Source organism: Trematomus bernacchii, unplaced genomic scaffold (genome assembly GCF_902827165.1).
Source record: "Trematomus bernacchii unplaced genomic scaffold, fTreBer1.1, whole genome shotgun sequence".
Lineage (NCBI taxonomy): Eukaryota > Metazoa > Chordata > Actinopteri > Perciformes > Nototheniidae > Trematomus > Trematomus bernacchii.
Window position 1 is genome coordinate 5,424,523 of NW_022987803.1, and position 19,166 is coordinate 5,443,688.

Sequence of the window (19,166 nt, forward strand, 5' to 3'; positions counted from 1 at the left end):
TTTGCCACCTGTCCTCTCCTGGACAGGCCCTTTCAATATGCTCAACATTAAAATAAAAAGTGTTTGCAATTCCAAAAACCCCATCTGACTTAGACCCCCTTTACACGAGAACGAAACGGCTTGTATCCGCATAGTTTCTCTTGCGTATAGCCCTTTTATTTACACGAGGCCGTAACAAAACGATAGAAACGGACCCCACAAACGATAACGGGTCCCAAGGTGGATACATTTGCAAACAAAACTCTCTGGGGGGTCAAACGGCTCTGTGTAATCGCCTCTATACGATCATTTCCCGATAGATGAAGCCATAGCCCCGCCTCTCCCCACCTCTGCTGCTCACTGCTGTAGCATGGTCAGTAGCTACTGTCAGTAGCTACTGCTAGTGCTACTGCTACTGACCATGCTACAGATGTTAGTACAACATCTACAGCTCGACCATGCTACAGATGTTAGTGCAAAATCTACAGCTCCTCTACCACAACCATCAGCAACAAGTAGACATGGAGAATTACATGAACTACTACATGTTGCTAAATCCACCGCGGGGCATAAACAGAAGGGCAACCATGGCAACCATGCTCCGGGGTCTTCTTCGCTGCTTTTGGTGTATTTTGTAGCGGAAGTTACAGCGCCAGTTACAGGCCCGGCATATGTACTACAGCGTGTCCAGCGCTTTCGAGCGGTCTCGTGTGGAAGTACAGCGCCACTTATGGCGCGTTTCCACTGCAGCGCGGAGACCCGTTTAAGAGAGCTGTGACGTCAGCGGCCCGTCTTTGGTTGCGTTTCCACTTGGCCTAGTACCGGCTAGCGGGTCCTAATTCACAGTTTTTCTGGCCCCATAAAATCGTGGTTCTAGGGCCAGGAACAACCAGGCTGAGTCGGGCTGAGTATGCTAAACTAGAGAGAGAATCGCTGGCAAGGGGGCTACAACTACAACAATATGAACATATTTGACCGTGATTTAATTGTAATACACGTTTCAAAATGATGCCGAAGTAACAACATACTGATACCGGTTAGTAAAAACCATGAATTAATGCTTTGACAAGTCTGCAGACAGACGGCAGGCGAAAACCTTTTAAAATGCGTGTTTTCTAAATGGAGATCGGCTAAGCTAACGCAATATATGCTCCGACCGTCCACACTCACAACAACGGCCTATACAGACATAAATAAACCAGCGACTGTATTCGCCATGACACAGGCAGTCTGTGGTTTGTACTTGTTTAACTTTTGTCTCGTTTCTGAACAGATATGAGGAGCTGTGAGCTCTGAGTGCTAACAGCTAACGGCTGTGTTGTTTTTCTGGGGTTCTCATTGAAGATGACGTCACGGCTCCGCCTACACTGCGTTACTATAGATACTACCCCAGTTCCTAAACTGTAATGGAAATGCACCATAAAGTGAGCCAGTCCTAACGAGGCCTAGCCATACCGAGCAAGGCCGAGCGAGGACAAGCGAGGCCGTGTAGTGGAAATGCGTCATTACAGTCCCGGCATATGTACTACAGCGTTCCCAGCGGTCTCGTGTGAACAGACACGTTAAATGAAACCAATGCGTGTGAACGGAAGACTTCTTTGATAACGCATACTGTGCATAAACGCAAACATTCCCGTGTAAAGGCAGCCTTATGCTGTGACATCCTCTTTAGAGGTGCATTAATCTGTCACCAGGGGAAGTTTCCACCCGAGGAGGGACATTTGCAACTTGGTCGAATCCCATTTAATAGCCAGACATTCCTTCACTAGAATAGAAAATATAGAATAAATAATGTAATGTTTTATCATGTTGCGGCTAACCTGGCCTGGGATAGCACTTCTCCAAGACCTGTACCCTAAGTGTCAGCTTAGACAATGAAGGTTCCTTAAAGTTTTGTCTACTCAGGACGGGCTCGCTGCTTGTTCCACTGCTTCAACACTTCAACTGACATTATATGTGTTTTTGTGTAATCATAATTTCATGCAAGGGGGCTACAAAGGTAGCAAATGAAGCTCAGCGCAAGTTCTTTCAGGAAGACTGTTTCCCATGCTCTCATTCACAATTCTCTCTCACTCACTCGCCCTTTCCTTCAATAACCAAGGGCGCATCATACCCCCAGCTAAACCAATCGGTCCGTCTCATCCCCCAAAAGCCAATCACAGCACACCCGGCAAACGTTTAAATCTCCTCTTTTTCTCCCCTGCCAGCATCGTTCAGGAGAATTGATGCAACCCTCCTCCACCTCCAGTTTCATCAGATCCAGGGCAAGGCTAGCCCAGAAGAGCCCACATCACTAAGGATTGTAATCCCCCTTCAGCACTTCACCACCACTAGTGTCTAGGCCCCGGGGGGGGGTTTCTCTTTTCTTAGTCGGCTTCTCCTCCCCTTAAATCCATCACAGTATGATGGGGTCTAATCTCCAAAATGTATATTACCCCTTGGGCAATAAATATGTTATCAAATTTACGGAATAAGTCTCTCCTGATTGAAATGGTATTAGCCAACAAGTCCAAGGAATAATTTGACGAGTCGCTTAGTTGCAATTTTCCAAGTTGGGGTCATTTAACGGACAGCCAACCCTCTTGCTCATCAAAGTCTCATCTAGCCCAGGGTCTTCTTCCCCATTGGTCTCTTCTCGGGGAGGACAATCAACACCTGTCTCCCAGAGGCTGTTGCCCATTCAAGGACCATCTGTCTTTCCGAGTGCTTCAGTTCTTCTAGAATGGTGTCATCGGTTATGGGCCCAAAAATACTTTAAAATAAAGGGCAGGACCCCGCTCGATAACTTTTCCTCAACAATTCACTCGCAGGTGGCCCTTGTGGTTTGTACTTGGTTACACTGTTGTTGTACTTCTGGGACTCTCCATGATGCAGATAACTGTGATAGGGGACACAAAGCCTATTGAACAGTTGAACACTTTCAACGCATCTGATTTATTAAAGGTCATCACAGGCAGTGGGAGGTCATCTCTAGGTTGCACTTCCTAAGCCTTGTGCCATGTGGCTGCAATACCCTGTCTGGGTAAAAACTTTGGGAACTAACCCCTGTGCTGTACTTGCCAAATGTCCCCTGGTTTGTCACAGTGCATAGTCCTGTCCTGACTCTAATATGGAGAAATATTAGGCAATGACTGGTTTTAAGATTCACTTAACAGCAGGCTGCTTGCTCTTGGGTAATTGGGATCAAACATCTAATTCTTTTGTTTGCATCATGTTGTCGTGTAAACCCTCTTGTTGTCTCCGTTTATTTCACCAGGTTATGGTAACATTGCCCCAAGCACTGAAGGAGGGAAAATCTTCTGCATTCTGTATGCAATATTTGGAATCCCGCTGTTTGGATTTCTCCTGGCAGGCGTCGGGGATCAGCTTGGTACCATATTTGTCAAAAGCATCGCCAAGGTGGAGAAAATGTTCCGGGTGAGTCTCAAACTAAATATCCTATCATTAAATGTGCTTTGTAAAAATAATATACTTAAGGAATTTACATTTTTTTATTTGGTCCATTAGTTTTACATAAGGACAAGAGTAAAAGAGAGCACATGAAACCTGTTGAGGAAAATATTTTCCACTGCCTTTTACCCAGTTTATCACTCTTCTCCTGTAGTCAGCGTTCAGGCATGCGACCTCGGTTGCCACTTTCTCTCTTTATAAATAGTTTTGTCTAGAACTAGATAAATACATGGGATTTTGGAATATCTTCAGAATTGGTTAGGCAGGAGCTGTGTCACCTTGTGGCTGCAGCAAATGTCTTTGTCAGTTCTTTGGCTGTGACTTCCAATACATTCTTCAGTTTCTGCCATCAAGTTGAGCTCTCCTGTGTTCTCATTGTTTTTCGAGTCCATGCTCAAGAACTTACCATTTCAAAACCCAGAAATAAGTATGTATTATTGTTATCACTATCCTTATATTTTGTTACTGTGACTTTGTATTCCCTCAGAATAAACACAACCAGATCAGTCAGACTAAAATCCGCGTGGCCTCCACCCTCCTCTTCATACTGGCTGGTTGCATCTTGTTCGTCACTGTCCCGGCTGTAATATTTAAACACATTGAGGGCTGGACGGCTCTGGAGTCAACATATTTTGTTGTCATCACTCTGACAACAGTCGGAATTGGTGACTATGTGGCAGGTGAGAGCTTACCATTCACAAAACATTAATGAATGTAAATGTCCTGATCACCTTCTTTTTTTTTTTGCGTATTATAAATCACCCCAAAAAATATCTTACAGTTCCGTATCAGTCTTTCTTGAGTAGTTTCATAATACCTGCATGCACCAGAGAGGCCCTCCAAAGAAATAGGGAATAGTGGCCAAGGCCAGAAAATAAAGTTTCCCCTTTTCCAAGAAAGTGATTCCTGCGTCAGTTTTGGGCTGGTGCCCCAGTTGGTTCAACTCCGGCCCCAACTATCTTATGTCGAGTTTGGTCAAAAGTACAAAGTTGTTACGGAAGAAGTAGCGCCAAGATTGCAAAATCACTGTCAGGACCTCGACACAAACTGATGAACCCAAATGCACGACCCAGAGACAAAGTCTTGAATGTAATAAAAAAGTGTATTCATTTAAACAGATCAGGTAATCCCTCTTAACAGAGTAGGTAGTGGAAATAACAGAAAGCGCTCACAAGGAGGAAAAAACTAGCGTAACAAAAAGAGGACTTAATAAAATCTCGTTGTATTCTGTACAATGACAATAAAAAGCTTTTGAATTTGAATTTGAATTTGAACTTAAGCCTAACAAAATAAACAAACATTACAAAACCTGACATGAGTGAAAAGCGATCCTTTCAGAGCTGAGGCTTGGCAAGACCATTCGGGGAAACAAACAAGACGAACTGACACAGGGGAGAGACAGGACTATTTAAACATGAGGTTAGTGGGAACAGGTATATAGTGGCCAATTGTCCAAAAGAAAATTAATGTTCAAAAGGCCACTTAGTCTAGGAGGCGAGTTCCAGTATTGACTTGCGTATATTCAAGAAATCAGATACCTTGCTCGTTCCATTCAGGTGCTTTATTGAGAGGTTCAATGGATCAGCAGGCGGCCCACTGCCGACGTGCAACATTTGCACGGTATTTAAACAAATAAACAAACAAGATCCCTCGGTTATACGGATGTGTGCGGTCAAAAACCTTTTCCAACTTCCTCTCTAGACTTCCTGCTGTGTCATGCTGGCAGCGTCATTTATACCTGAGCACGCTCCTACGATTGCTTTTTATAAAAAATAACAAAACGTAAACTAGAGCTGTCCATAAGCAAGATAACACGTTACAAAACAGTAAAATAATAATTCATAGTTATTCGGCTCATTTAAGTTAAATTAAAGAATATTGAATTGGCTCACAAAACCATAATTCATTACCAGAAAATAATGTGCCTAAATGGCTCTTACAATTCCGGCCCCTAATTATACGGCGGGAAGACTTATAATTAATAATAATAACAAGAGTCATTTCCAAACAAAAATATGGCTAACAATAGCTCAATTATACTCCTAACAAACAACGTTTGCATTTACTTATGGGGAAGGAATCCACCTACACCCCTTGACATAGGTTTTCCATAAAACAAACTAAATATACGTATTTTATGTACGTTTTCTTTTTTTTTAAAGGGATGAACAAGCGCCCTGTAATGCATTGTGCCCTACTGCAAAATTAAGTGTCCTATTCACAAATGAGGCAAAGTCTTTCCACAGGCCTCTCCAAAGTACTGGATTTTGTTTTAACCAGTACTCTACGAACCAGTCCTTTAGAGTCTGTGATGGTCTGCACGACTCTTCCCAGAAGCCACGAGCTCCGAGGGGCGTTGTCGTCCAGGATCATGACAATGTGCCCTGGTGCTAGATTCTGCTTCACTTTAGTCCATTTTTGACGCTCCTGTAGGTCAGGCAGGTACTCACGCACCCACCTTTTCCAGAACAGGTCTGATATGTACTGCGTCTGCTTCCATCTGCGATGTGTGTAGCAGTCATCCTTGCAGCTTAGTCCTGGAGGAAGCAATGGCTGTTTCTTTAACCTGTTAAGCCCTGAGCCTGTTTTTCAGGTCTCAAGCTCGAAAATGACATTCCCAGAACAAATGACCATATCTTCCCTTCTAAAAGGGTTAAATTAATAATCTTTTTTCTCAAAGTAATGATAAACCTGTGAGTTGGATGTAGGAAAGTCAGAATCAATATAGATGTTTTTATTTTAAAGAAAATTCAGATTTTACATAGTAAAAAACTGTAAATTATAGTGTCCGTCCAAAAATTCTTTTTTACTTATAGTGAAAACTACCCTTGGATGATGGTAAGGTAGACTAAAAGCTTTAGGAATCCAAAGTACAACATATAATAAGTACCCTGTATCAAGATTGATGCAAAACAAGTGACATTTTACCTTTTTAGAGAGATTTAGCAAAAAGAAACCACTTCTGGTGTCATTTGGGTGGATTTTCCATATCTCTGGCCCCCCTTGCTCGATTTTGATGGTTGACACCTCTTTCTGACCGTTAGAGCCAATATAATCGAAGGGGGAGTCCCCCACACACACTCATTGTGAAAAGAAAAGGTGGGGGCTTCGCGCATGCAGTTTTGCATTAGAGTGAAGCTACAGTCTAGCTGTGACATCTAGAAACGTAAAAGCATGGATTATCTGTCTGTTTGCTCATGGATTATCAGAAATCATTTCAAAGGGACACAGACACATTGGATTAACCTATGGATTAACTTCAGCAGCATTTTTATCGTTGTAATGCCATTGAAGACCACTTTGGAGAGACTACAGAGCCAAGGTAAACATGTTAGCATTTTTAGCTACCTAGCGTCACCTGTTTTGATGTCTGTTTTTGTTTATAATGTCGCGAATTCGTATAATTCAGTGATAATGAGGGTACCCATCGATTCTGTGTCACCTCACGATGTGAATCGATGTCATGGATGTGGAGAAGAGATAAATAATAAGGTTTTGTGAGTGATTTTCGGTGCAGTCATCTGTTAGCATTTTTCGCTCGTTGCTAATTCAGAGGCTCAGTGTTAGCATTGTGGGTTTTCTTTTGAAAAAAAAAAAAAAAAGATCAGTTAGATGAGTTTCTTCCCATTACATGGATATAAAACCTTCATAGTTTATTAAATGACCATGACCTCAGACACTGTTTCCTGCAAGATGTTGCGGCAGTGCCCCGGTACCGGGGTCTCTCGGGCTTAACAGGTTAATAACAGCAGATGATTTGGCGTCAGCGGTTCAATGTCATTTGGGTCATCAGATAATGTGGTTAAAGGTCTGTCATTAAGTATGGCCTCAACTTCACACAACACAGTCTGAAGACACTCGTCGCCAATTGTTTGCTCATGAAGGACAGACTTTAAGACCTTTTTTACGGATTTCACCTGTCTCTCCCATACTCCACCGAAGTGAGGTCCAGCAGGAGGGTTGAAAATCCACTGGATTCCTTTCTGAGCAAGAGCTTCCTGCATTTTGGCTTGATTCCACTGCTGCATAGCTGTTCGTAATTCTTTGTCTGCGCTGACTAGGTTGGTGCCGTTGTCGGATCTCATAAACGACACTTGGCCCCTTCTGCACATGAAGCGACGCAGAGCATTTATACAGGAGTCTGTGTCAAGTGTGTGAGCGACCTCTAGGTGTATGGCTCGGGTAGTCATACATGTAAACAATACTCCATATCTTTTGGCTCTTTCACTCTCTGGAATAGTTTTCAAGAAGGCTCGGCTATTGCTTGTCCATTTGGTAAGGTGAAAGCCTACTGAGGTGCACAAGGACATGAGGTCTTTGCTCAGGGCAATGGCTTCAGAGTCACTACTGACCGACTTTAAACAGTCATCAACGTAAAAGTTCCTCAGAACTGTCTTTACGGCCTGAGTTGATGCCGCAGTCCTGTTTTCTTCTGCTGCTCTTCTTAAGGCAAAGTTAGCACAGCTGGCAGACGAGGTGGGGCCGAAAATGTGTACAACCATTTTGTAATCAATCATTTCTTGTGTGAGGTCTCCATTAGGCCACCACAAAAAGCGTAGGAGGTCTGTATCCTCTTCTGGGACTCTGACTTGGTGGTACATGGCTTCTATGTCTGCCATCATTGCATCATGCTCTTGTCTAAAACGTGTCAGGACTCAGATGAGGGAGCTTGTAAGGTCAGGACCCTGAAGCAATTCGTTATTGATTGAAGTTCGATGAAAACTTGCAGCACAGTCAAAGACCACCCGGAGTTTTTTCTTTTGTGGGTGGTACACACCATGGTGTGGGATATACCACACTCTGTCGTCTTGCCGGCTCAGTTGTGTCTCTGGCACCTTGACTGCATATCCCTTGTTTAGCAGGTCACTAATACAGTCTGTGTATTCCTGGTGGAATTCTGTTTTTTTGGTGAGTCTCTTCTTTAGGTTAATTGCTCTCTGCACGGCAGCATACTTATTGTTTGGCAAGCTGACCAATGATGTCTTTGTAGGTAGATTGATGTAATAATGTCCTTCAGCATGATGGATTGAGCTGGACACAGAGCTGATGAATATTTTGTTGTGTTGTGACATTTCCAGTTTGTCACTGTAGCAATGCTCAGGAAAGTCTGCATTGTATTGCTGTATGAGTATAGCCTTTCCACAGTCTCTACTGCAATCCGGTTGATTGTGACTTGGTGCTGCTCACCATCTTCTTTGATTCCACAGACCTCCAAATCTCTCAGCAGAGAACCTTTCACTTGTTTGGTTGAGCTCATTGTTGTTAGGACAATCTGCGCTCCTTTTCCCTGCAGGTTTAGCTGCCTTGCTAAAGAGTCTGTGCAAAATGTTGCCGAGCTCCCAGGGTCCACGAAGGCATAGGTTTTCACAAGCTTGCTTCCTTTCTTTGCTTTGATGTAGACCGGAAGAATAGCAAGAACACATCTATCTCCGGCCCCTTCACAGGTAGTAGCCTCCTGGTTTAAGCTCACCAGTGCACTTGAAACTACTGTGTTGTCTGACCTGGCCACCTCTTGGCTTTCTGCACGTGCATGATTGGAAACATTGTCTTTTTTGTGAATGTGTAGCAAGCTTGGGTGTCTTTCTGAACTGTTTGGCATATCATTCTCTTTTTGCAGTCTTTACTCACGTGCCCTTTAACTAGGCATCCAAAACATAGTCCAGATTTCCATATAAAATCCACCTTGTCTTTATGAGGTTTTTCTGCAATCTGATGGCACTCCAATAGTGCGTGGTCTTTTTTACAGAACAAACATGGCTTCATGAAGGCAACATTACTTGACGTCCTGCTATTCATTGTCAGTGGTTTGCAATTATCTTCCTCTGTTGATGTGGCCACACTGGTTGCAAAGATGCTTCCTTTAATCCTTTCACTCCCGGAATTTTTCCCCATTTGTAAAACGTTCCTGCTTTTCGCTTCGGCAGCAGATCCCTGCAGGTCACCAAAGAGAGGGTCAGCCAGGATTTTGGCTTGTCTATCCACAAAGTCGACCAGGTCTTTGAATCTCACTCTTCTGTGGCTCCTTTCTTGGATCTTGAATGCCAGCACCCATCTTTCTATGAATTTATAGGGTAACTTCGAGACGATAACTCTCATATTTGTAGGGTTATCCAGCTCCTCCGTGTAATCCACATCCTCCAGGGCGTTTCTGCAACTTAAAAGGAATAGGTAAAACTTGTTGAGTGCTTGCGAGTCCTCTGGTTTTATTTGCGGCCATTTTAGCACCTTTTCCATCAAAGCGGTGGCAATTTTCAGTGGGTTGCCGTAGCGGTCTTCCAACATGTCCATGGCTCTCTGAAAACCACGGTCGGGGGGCATATGCTGGCAGCTTTTTACAATGTCTTTGGGATCACCTCTTGTATACTGTTCCAGGAAGTAAATCTTATCGGTGGTGGCGAAGTCCATAGGGACTTGGCTTGGCAACTGGAAGGTCACCAGTTCAAGTCCCGGAAAGACCAAGTGCTACCGAGGTGTCCCTGAGCAAGGCACTGTTCCCTACACTGCTCCCCGGGCACCGTACATAATGGCAGCCCACTGCTCCTAACACTAGCATGGGTCAAATGCAGAGACCTATGCAAATGTCCCCTCTGTGGGACTAATAAAGGTATTCTGATTATCTGCAGCATTGTCTGTTCTGGAGCTGACTGTGTGTTGGAATGCCTCAAGAAAAGAAAAAGTCGAGCAAGTCACCATCAAAAATAGGAATATCATGCTGTGGGAGAAGGGCGAGCTGTTGATGTTTCACAAGCATTTCTGTTATATCAGTCTGCTTCTTGATTACTTTGCATATGTCGTTTTCATAGTCACTTTGTCGCTGATGTGCCCCACTGGCTAATGTACTTGAGTCCAGAGCCTTTGGTGCTTTAGGTCTTGCTCCAGGTGCTGAAATAGACCTATCTGAGGGGTTTACATGACTGCTTGGGATTAGTGGATGGCTGTGTCCTGCTTGCTCTTGTGTGTCTTCTTTCTGCCGTTTGTTTGCATTGTCCAAATACGTGTTCATTGCATCACTCTTATCCTGTGCGTCGTACTCTTCATACATTTTAATTTTAGCGTTTGACACTGCTAAAGCTGTTTTAATTTTCAGTTCTTCTTTCTCAGCCCGAAGATGTGCCTCCTTGCTTTAGCGAGGCAGCCTTGGCTTCCAAAGCTGCACGCTTTACTTCCTCTCTTAGTCGTGCTGAGGATGCTGTTGAAGCGGATGAAGCCCTGCTTGCTCTACTGGATCTTGACACCACAGATACAGTGTCCATATGAGAAACATCATCGTTACAGGCTTGTGGTATTTCTTTGTAATGCTCATCACAATTAATCCACACATAGGCTTCATTAATAAAGTCCTGAAACCTCTGAGATTTAGGCTCAAACCAGCTCTCTTGATCATGGCTCTTTTCTTCTTCATTCATAAAAAGCACTACTGAGCAGTTACAGCCTTTAAACTCTTCAAAGATTGCCTTGAAAAGTTTCATCTTTGAGATGACTTCCATCAAGTCACAGGTGTTGCCCCTTAAAGGCTCAACTTCATTCATGTTTGCAGTGAGTTGTCTTGTGTCGCGTTTCCACTACACGGCCTCGCTCGGCCCCGCTCGGTATGGCTGGGCCTCGTTAGGACTGGCTCACTTTATGGCGCATTTCCATTACAGTTTAGGAACTGGGGCAGTATCTATAGTAACGCAGTGTAGGCGGAGCCGTGACGTGATCTTCAGAGGACCCCAGAAAAACAACACAGCCGTTAGCTGTTAGCACTCAGAGCTCACAGACTGCCTGTGTCATGGTGAATACAGTCGCTGCTTTATTTATGTCTGTATAGGCCGTTGTTGTGAGTGTGGACGGTCGGGGCATATACTGCGTTAGCTTAGCCAATCTCCATTTAGAAAACAAGCATTTTAAAAGGTTTTTCCCCTGCCGTCTGTCTGCAGACTTGACAAAGCATTAATTCATGGTTTTTACTAACCGGTATCAGTATGTTGTTACTTCGGCATCATTTTGAAACGTGTATTACAATTAAATCACGGTCAAATATGTCCATCTTGTTGTAGTTGTTGCCCCCTTGCCAGCGACGCTCTCTCTAGTTTAGCATACTCAGCCCGACTCAGCCTCGTTGCCTCTGGCCCTGGCCCCACGATTTTATGAGGCCAGAAAAACTGTGAATTAGGACCCGCCGGCCGGTACTAGGCCAAGTGGAAACGCAACCAAAGACGGGCCGCTGACGTCACAGCCCTCTTAAACCGGGCTGCGGGCTGTAGTGGAAACGCGCCATTAATGTACCTCTCCTTGCATTGATGCAGAGCTGTAGCCGCTGCTCCATGGCCTTTTCTGTTGGTTTTGCTGCCCTCTTGTGGGCGTCAACCGTAAACGCACCCTCTGTGGCGTTGTCTTCCGACATTATTCAGCCGGTTTGGCTGACCAAAAGACAACAGCTGTTTTACCCAGTGGCTCGAACTCCAACGGAAAGGCATGCAGAGTAGCGTGACAGACTGCAGTCCATGTCCACACGGTAGAAGATAATCCAAATGGTCCTTTGCCTCAGTAGCCACGATCAGATCCACTTTGTTTCTACCGCGGCTCCAGTAGCCACGATCCACATCCGACAATTCCAGTGATAGTAGGTTCCTACACGCTAGTAATCCTCACAACGTTGTCGGTTAGTTTTTGACTTAATATAGTGGCCAATTGTCCAAAAGAAAATTAATGTTCAAAAGGCCACTTAGTCTAGGAGGCGAGTTTGAGTATTGACTCGCGTATATTCAAGAAATCAGATACCTTGCTCGTTCCATTCAGGTGCTTTATTGAGAGGTTCAATGGATCAGCTGGCGGCCCACTGCCGACGTGCAACATTTGCACGGTATTTAAACAAATAAACAAACAAGATCCCTCTGTCATACGGATGTGTGCGGTCAAAAACTTTTTCCAACTTCCTCTCTAGACTTCCTGCTGTGTCATGCTGGCAGCGTCATTTATACCTGAGCACGCTCCTACGATTGCTTTTCATAAATAATAACAAAACGTAAACTAGAGCTGTCCATAAGCAAGATAACACGTTACAAAACAGTAAAATAATAATTCATAGTTGTCGGCTCATTTAAGTTAAATTAAAGAATATTGAATTGGCTCACAAAACCATAATTCATTACCATAAAATAATGTGCCTAAATGGCTCTTACAAGGTGGAAACAATCAGGGGTGGGGCAGACACTGATGATGGCGGGAAAAACACACAGGGGGAGGAAGAAAACAGGGCCTGAAATGAAAGACAAGAGGTAAGTACAAAATAAAACAGGAAATGACAGATAAAATACATAAACATAACCAACACATTTGACGAGACACAATTATCAGTAGAAATCCAACACACATATAGCCACCCAGCAGGTGTATCTCTACATACACAGGTGGTCCTATCAGACTATCCTAGGGAAAATATGCAGGTATATGATGCCACAATGATAGCAACAAGTACATACTCATGGAGGCGTGTGGCACAGTGGATAGAGCCTTGGTATGGGGATCAGATTGTCACAGGTTCAAACCCCACTGCAGTCAGCATGTCGTTGTGTCCCTGGGCAAGACACTTCACCCCAAATTGCTCCTGTGGGAATTGTATATAATGTGTAATGCATTTTTATTACAAGCAGTTTATTTACTTTGTTGGCTTTAAATCTTGGTATTGATTTGTGAGACTAGTTTGGGTAGCTATGCTAACATCATCCACTTAATTCAAGAAAATGTTATATACATCACCATGTTGAAAATACATATCAATGTAATGCGAAATATGCATCAGGGGATCTTACTTGTGTGCCAGTCAGACAGTGAATTACTACTTTCTAGCTGAGCTGCGGTTGGAAAATGGTAGGCTATAAGTGAATGGAACATCAGCAGTGTGAGCTACCACTCTGGAGATTGGCAAATGTGGCTGAACCACAGAAGCAACTAAATGCGACCACCTCACTCTTGAGAACAGTATAAAGATGGAGAAGTCGTTCTTCTATTCAATCTGGCTGCATAATAATAAGAACAACTTGATTACAGCTTTAACAAGCATTGCTAAGGAAAACAGTGTCGTAAATGATGACTTGGCTCCTACCAGGCTCTAGTTGGTGGAAAAACAAACTGGTTGCAGTTGGGTCATACGCTAAACCGACTGATCCAAACTACTGCCGGCATGGAACTTGAAAGGAACTCTTTCCAGTGGAAAAGGGGTCATTTAGTTGAGTTTAGGTCCCTGGTAGGCTCCACTGCATCCTCCTATTCTATAGCTATGTCCGTAATAATACAACCTTACACAGGTTACCACAATTACTGACCGTGACTTCAAAAGAAAACACAATTATCTGTGAATTTCTCTGACCTTAACTCTCGTTCAGGTGGAACCGACACTGGCAGCAGCAGAGTGATTACAGTACATTTCTTCAGTCATTCATGTCTTGTTTTCTGATCAGGGGGAGACAGAAGGATTGAGTACCGGACGTGGTACAGACCACTGGTGTGGTTCTGGATCCTGGGGGGTCTGGCTTACTTTGCTGCAGTGCTGAACATGATCGGGGACTGGCTGAGGGTGCTGTCCAAAAAGACAAAAGAAGAGGTATGCAGAATGATGTTAATACTATGTTATATTCTTTACCTGAATAGGGTCATTGTTACGCCCCACCCTTTGTGGACCTGTGGTGGAAATATCTCATGGAAATAAAGATTCAAGGCAAGAGATTGCCATGAATATGTAATAAGCTTTTCGGCGCAAAAAAGGATCCAAACATTACAGAGTCACATGTTCAACGTGGAGCGTCCTTGAGACTGCCAACCAGGCAAAAACCTCTCCCTGTGTGGTAACACAGAACTACACAGTTAGTTTGAAATTAAAACATATCATTGTGTTATGTGGGAACGACGGAATGTTCCACCTATGTGAAAGACACTTGGATAGCAAAATACAACTAAATGGACATGTATATTAAAGTAAAAATCTAATATTAGAATATCCTTATACAGACCCTATAGGGCTAAGAGTATTCCACCACTGACCCACACACAAAACACACATTAACACACCTTTAAAACAATCATATCCATATTACAAGCAAACAGACAAAATATACAATCAGAATTCTGGACTGAGAGGCTGAACCACCTGCAGTCCCCAGGCTGGAAGAGAATGCCTCTTATCCTGATGACACCTGAGCTTTAATCACTTCCTTTCAGGTGCACCTCGTAGTGCACCTCGTTGCAGCAATGCAGCACACCTGGGCATATCTACCAGAGGGAAAAAAGGGAACACATACAGCCGTAAAAGCTTGTGAAAATCATATAAAAAACACAGAGGTTACACCTACTAACATTCTTCAGGCACTGTATCCAGAGACATATTGTATTTCAAATAAAATATGAATTTGAATAATGAATTTATTACAAAAGCCAAAACTGACTTTGAAATTAATTCAAACCAATTAGAATGCAACCCATTTGGTGTATGCATATTGGGGTGTTACTTGGGATTTGATAATCCCCACATTTCTGTCATTGTCCTGAGAATCTATGCTTTCAGCCCAATATCATGTTTAATAGTTTGCTTTGTTGTGAATGCTTTGTCTTTTAATAGAGACTCTAAACCTCAACCTGGATCTCTACATGTTGTTTTGTGTCCCCTTAAAACAAAGCTAACCCTAGTCTACCCGTCTTGGATTCAGAATCAGAATCAGAATCAGAATCAGAATCAGAATCAGAATCAGAAACAGAAACAGGTTTATTGCCAGGTAGGTTCGCACATACTAGGAATTTGACTTGATGTCATGGTGCATTCAGTATACTAAAAAGCGGTAGAATGTTAAATTAGAATGATTTATAGATGTTTAACATTTAAAATTATCTGGTTATTCACGAGAAAAAAGGCAAAGTTATGCAAAGTAATGTGTGACAGACCTTATTGGGAAAACATTAAGGGTGGTCACTAAATTCAGATAAATTGTATTAATTAGTACTTTTATTTATCTTGAAAAGGACATTATCATTGCCCAAAGATAATTCCAATCATAACTGACATACTAATCTGCAATTACTTTCTTTGGCCAAGGTTGGTGGCATTAAGGCTCATGCAGCAGAATGGAAGGCGAATGTTCGGGCAGAGTTTCGAGAGACACGTCGGCGTATGAGCGTCGAGGTCCATGACAAGCTGCAGCGAGCCGCCACCATCCGGAGCATGGAGCGCCGTCAGCTGGGCCTGGACCAGCGTGCCTTGTCCCTGGACATGCTCTCCCCGGAACGCCGCGCCATCTTCAACAGCCTAGACACCAACAGCTACAAGAACTCCTCCCAGGAGAGCATCGACACCAAGCTGAACAACCTCCGGCTGCGAGGGGCTGAACACTGTGAGCGGGGCGCCAGCCACCAGACCACATCCGAGGACAACATTTTCAACCGCCTGGGCTCCGTCACCAAGCTGGCCAAGCGCAACAGGAATCGGGACCTGAAGAAGAACATCCCGGCCGAGGCGCGCCGGCCTCACAGCGAGGCGTACGGCTGCAGCACGCCCACTTTCGACTGCAGCACATCCACCGCAGATGAGGGGAAGAGGAAGGACGAAGGAGAAGAGGACACTGAAGACAAAGAGTGCAACACTAGCTTGTCTGAATTCCCACTGTTTGTAGATGCTTGCAATGGGTTTATTCCGGAGCTGACCAAAGAGAATGACAAAGAGAAAACACTTGAAACAAAAGAGCTGCATATTCAAATGGGACCATAGTTAGAGTGTAGTCCTCTCTTAAAACACCACCATTAGTGCCTTAGGTCTCTGTTGTGTGCTTGAGCAGGGATGAAATGTGTCCCTTTGTGCTACATACTGTATTGTCCACATATTCACTGTGCCCTCTGGATGTCATGGACACACGTTGTGTTATATAAATGCAAGACCTGGTAGGTTTTTCTAAAATTGATCTGGTCTGGTTGAACGGTCATATTAAAAAAAGGAAAAAAAGTTGTCAACTAATAGGTGTTAAAATAATATCAACATGAGTCTTAGTTTTGCAGCTTTGGTCATTATTTCTCTTAGTTTTGATAACATGGCAATACATCCAGATACTCTTGATGTGGGATAGGGGACGGCAATTGTTTTATCCATCAGTATTTCTTCATTCAATATTCATTGGTATATAGTCTTGTGCTCACTGAATACATTCTACTTTCTAGCGGAAATAATAAACACAATATCACGGGGCTCATAAGCACCAAGCTACATTTTGGCTGCGTTCAGCATCCTCATCTGAACATTACACGCAGATTTATTGTACACAAGAAAGCCACTGTCTGTGGTACTTTTAAGTATAACATTAACTTTTTGGGTCCACATAAAGTAGACTAAAATAAGGCAAGGCTGTACTTTCGGTGCAGACAACCAATGTGTCAAAAAATAGGTGTTTGCCCATTGTCAGACCATTTTGGAACATATCTGGCACATTTTCGTATAACAGGCTGCTGTTTTAAACCCTCAGTCACCTGCATTTTGGAATGCTTAACCATTTTTAGAGAGCACTTTTGAAAAACCCTTGTGTGTAATGTCCTGCACATTGTTTTACATTCCTTATTGCTTTGAGTCCGCCATGTATTTTTTATCTTACATTACATCAAACATGTTACCGGTAATTCTTCCTACAGTAGATATACACACTGCTTAGTAATGAGGCAATACTAAAGCTGCTATGTGGTAAAGCTGCTCTGCGCTGACGTTCCCGTTGTGTTTCTATGCAAATGTTTTAAACTTTGACCTTGTTAGGCTGAACTTTCGACGTGAAACCAATCAGATAACTGTTTATAGTGGCTCATGCTAGCAGACGAAGAAACAACAGAAACAAAAGCTAACTGGCTTTTTCACCGCAAGGTGGGCAAAGAGAAAATTGGGTATCATGTGAATGTAGCTTAAAAGTAATAAAAGAGAAAAAAACTGTTAGTTTTTCCCGAAAAAATAGCAGTCAGGAAGCATATACATAAGAGTCTAACTCTATGATGAGGTTATTGGTCCTTTTTAAATTGTGTCAGGCTCATTCTTTGTGTAGCAAAACTGACCTGGTTGCCCTTGGAGGCAGAATGAATGAAGAACAAAATGTTGTCTTGCCTTGTCTGACTTTGTTGTAGTGATCTTGGTGTTTGAGCAATTAAGTTATCATCACTGTTAAAAATAATGGCCAAAACAATTTAAAACAACAAAACCCAAGTTATAATAAATGTGGAAATATTTGTATGGGGGTGCATAAAATCACTGCAGTATAAAAAATATCTAAAATCAGAAATGCATGCTATTATTAAAATGTCAAAAAGTCCCTAATATGAAGTGTCATATGTATTGCCAATGAGATCATTGGAAGTATTTGAAATACTTAATATGGCTCAGATCAGAACATAACTATTACACAAGAATAATGAGGTCACTCAAAAAAAGTTGCTTTGGATGAGTAGAATAGTTACACATGGCAAGTTAATTAAATGTAACACTTACTATATGTGATGTTGTCATGCTATTTCCAAGTTTCCTACTGGAACTAAAATGTTAAAATGTGCAATTTGATGTTTATGAACACTATTCAAAACATGCCACATGTCGCACCCAAGCTAAGCTGTTGTCTCCGTACAATATCCAAAAAGGCTACCTAGATCACAACCTCTTTGATTACTTTCTCAGGGCTTGTTGTTATTGTCTAACAAGTGCTGCATTCACACTTTGAGAGGGGATACTGACTGCACCTGGGAATGAATGACCACCGAATGGAAGACAAGCCATAATGCAAAAAAGGATGGACTGCTCCATACTGTACATAGGACGTCAATCAACCAATGGATGATTTGGAGATTAAAGAGTGCACTGCAGTTATTGTGAGAGGGTATGGTCTACTTTTGGGCATACTTGGCATGAACAGAGCCAGATGCTTAGCAAACTGAAGTTCCTGAAGAGACATTTAGTAATTTACCCTTCATCTACAACCTGGAAAATCCAAATATGAAGAACACATAAGGAGACAAGCATGCGGCAACCATCAGAGCTGAGACAAACAAACGCTATCATAAAGCCTTAATATTTGTTTGATGGATTCTCAAACTCACCCTGATGAGTCAAAGAGGAAGGATAATTCGCTTTTGAGAACCAAACTTAATGAAAAAAAAGCTGTATCCTGCAGAAAAAAACATTTTGAGTGGAATTCTATGCAGTGTGATTGTTTATGCATTGGCATTTGGGTACGGACTGCAGCTTTCAGCCATGGCTACTAGCGGACAATGCTATTCACAAAAGGTCATGTCCAGTTTCATACTTGAAATGTACCATTGAGGGAATTGACACCACTTGCATAAAAGCTGTAGCAAGTGTGAATGCGGCAAAAACGCAAGACTTTTTAAAAGGACCAAAACATTTCAAAATCTTAAAAAGAAAACCAATACATGGAACAAAAAAGGCATGCTAAATTGCGAAACTATACCACGATGTATATGGTGTTGATTGTATACCACCACATGCTTAGAGGATGCTGCTTTCCATGGCATTTTGTTTTTAACTGCCTTTGTTAAGATGCACACAGCACATGCTCTGTACTTGAACACTGCTTAAAGTAAATGTTGTGCAACCATTACATTAAATTAATTGATTGCCGTTTGGAAATAAAAATTGAAGAATTAAGATCTATTGTTGTGTATTTGTCAGTACTGTACATTTCAAAGTCATTGTGGTTGTTTTGAGTCATGCACCTCTGTCTTTTATTTCT

General features: G+C 42.7%; 1 protein-coding gene across 1 annotated transcript in view; it reads left to right on the forward strand.

Annotated features, from left to right (window-relative positions):
• The window catches only part of kcnk10a (potassium channel, subfamily K, member 10a), a 30,817-nt gene extending 11,734 nt beyond the window's left edge, over positions 1–19,083 (forward strand). Inside the window, exons 4-7 of the mRNA XM_034150411.1 lie at positions 3,236–3,396; positions 3,917–4,109; positions 13,872–14,014; positions 15,497–19,083. Coding sequence (XP_034006302.1) covers positions 3,236–3,396; positions 3,917–4,109; positions 13,872–14,014; positions 15,497–16,165 — 1,166 coding nt within the window. The 3' untranslated portion in view covers positions 16,166–19,083. The remainder of the gene's footprint in view (positions 1–3,235; positions 3,397–3,916; positions 4,110–13,871; positions 14,015–15,496) is intronic.
• Positions 19,084–19,166: the final 83 nt, after the last annotated feature.